The 1,911-nt window shown below is 35.9% G+C and overlaps 1 protein-coding gene across 1 annotated transcript in view; it reads left to right on the top strand.

Annotated features, from left to right (window-relative positions):
* Positions 1-1,271, top strand: part of LOC103521941 (alkyldihydroxyacetonephosphate synthase, peroxisomal-like) — a gene marked incomplete at its 3' end in the record, with an annotated part of 10,090 nt that extends 8,819 nt beyond the window's left edge. Inside the window, exon 6 of the mRNA XM_017448920.1 lies at positions 1,143-1,271. Coding sequence (XP_017304409.1) covers positions 1,143-1,271 — 129 coding nt within the window. The remainder of the gene's footprint in view (positions 1-1,142) is intronic.
* Positions 1,272-1,911: the final 640 nt, after the last annotated feature.

Below are 1,911 nucleotides of genomic sequence, written 5' to 3'. Positions count from 1 at the left end.
AAAGTCGTCTTAGTTGGGGAAAGCTCCCGGAAAACCGTCTTAGTTGGGTATATTTGGAATCAGGAGACCTTTCCGCGTCTGTTGACATCAATTCCAGCCATGTACCTTATGAGGTAAATTTGTGCCCCGTTTTGCGATTTTTACCCTCTTCCCCAGGGATAAAGCCCCCGGTTTGGCCACTAAGACTCATATTTTTGAAATGTACTCGCCAACCCCCATCAGATCCATAGGAAGAAAATTTTGTACCTTATGAGGTAGAAAAAATGTACCTCAGCTCCGGCTCTACTTCTCCTCGACGAGACCTTTCTGGAGACACCTTAATCATCTTCCCACCATTTGTAGAACGGGCTGTAGGCTTGATTAATTGAATCGGGTGAAAACAAAAAAAAAAGAAAATTTTTTTTCGCGATTTTCAAGATTTTTGAGCCTATCAGAAAACCGGTTAAACAAATCGTAGAAAGTTCGGGTTTTGGAGATTTCGCATCTATTTTCACGTCCGACCAGGAATATCAAATAAAATTTGCTTAAAGTTAAGGGGAAGTGGGAGAAAAGTTGAGGTGAAAATGCCGAAAAACGCTGAAATTCTGTTTCGTGTTAATATAGGCCGGGCGGTGCTGCGAACTCTTGACGTTCGCGCGCCTCCCGGCGCGCTTGATCTATTCTAGTCAACATGTACCTGTTAATACTTTTCTTACCTTCAGTTACTTACAATTTATAAATGCTTCTAATCTTATAAAAATATGTATTGTGAGCTTTTATATTCCTAAATTAGGTGGCTTCGATTTAAATGTAATAGATACCTATAGAACTATTTGTTTTTATGAGGTACAGGTACAATTAATAGGGTGCGGCATCACCTATTTCTATTTTCTATGTAATATTAAGTTAGTTATAAGTTAGCATTAGGAAAAATTTGTGTACATACATGTTTGTATATCACCACAATAAAAATATTTGATTTGATTTGATTAGACCATGTCCAGAAATATGTATGATATTGTACTTGACCATTATCTCAAACTAAACAAAAATGCATATTTTATTTTATTCTAATTATCAAGCGTACCCTATTTTATTCCAATGTTTTCTTTTCTTCTCTTCAATTCTATTCTAACTATGATTATGTCCTATTCTATTTCCAGTCATTGCGGCACAGACTACGTCACAATACACGAAGGTAGCTCCCCCTCCTCCCCCCTTCTGGACACCATATGCTCCAATCAGAAACAAGACTTCGTGTACACGTCACCGAAAATTTTGATCGTGTTCAGGTAAGTAAAATTGAGGAGCTGGGCGCAAAAAGGGCAACAAATGAAAATCATCAAACTGAGATAATTAACTAGTTTTCAATTTTTCATCTGATTTAAATGTAATAGATACCTATAGAACTATTTGTTTTTATGAGGTACAGGTACAATTAATAGGGTGCGGCATCACCTATTTCTATTTTCTATGTAATATTAAGTTAGTTATAAGTTAGCATTAGGAAAAATTTGTGTACATACATGTTTGTATATCACCACAATAAAAATATTTGATTTGATTTGATTAGACTGTAATATTAAGTTAGTTATAAGTTAGCATTAGGAAAAATTTGTGTACATACATGTTTGTATATCACCACAATAAAAATATTTGATTTGATTTGATATACCTATCAAGAAAAACGGCCTGCGGCGCTTTCCCGCTCATATTCCTTGACGTTCTGCATATTGCATATTTCATTTAAATTAGGGGTATTCTTACTGATTTTTTTTTTTAAGTACCTGCACCCCCTAATTTTCTGGAAAACTCATCTAAATTTTCTGGAAAAGTCATGGAATTTCATCCTGGGAAAAGCGTATAAACCCCGTGTTACCTTGGGCAAGGGCTGCGCAGGTTTAATATGGAGACCTCCCACGTCCATTACAT

This window comes from Diaphorina citri, unplaced genomic scaffold (genome assembly GCF_000475195.1).
Source record: "Diaphorina citri unplaced genomic scaffold, Diaci psyllid genome assembly version 1.1 scaffold6322, whole genome shotgun sequence".
In the NCBI taxonomy this organism is placed as follows: domain Eukaryota; kingdom Metazoa; phylum Arthropoda; class Insecta; order Hemiptera; family Psyllidae; genus Diaphorina; species Diaphorina citri.
This window is presented reverse-complemented; position numbering and strand designations above follow the sequence as displayed.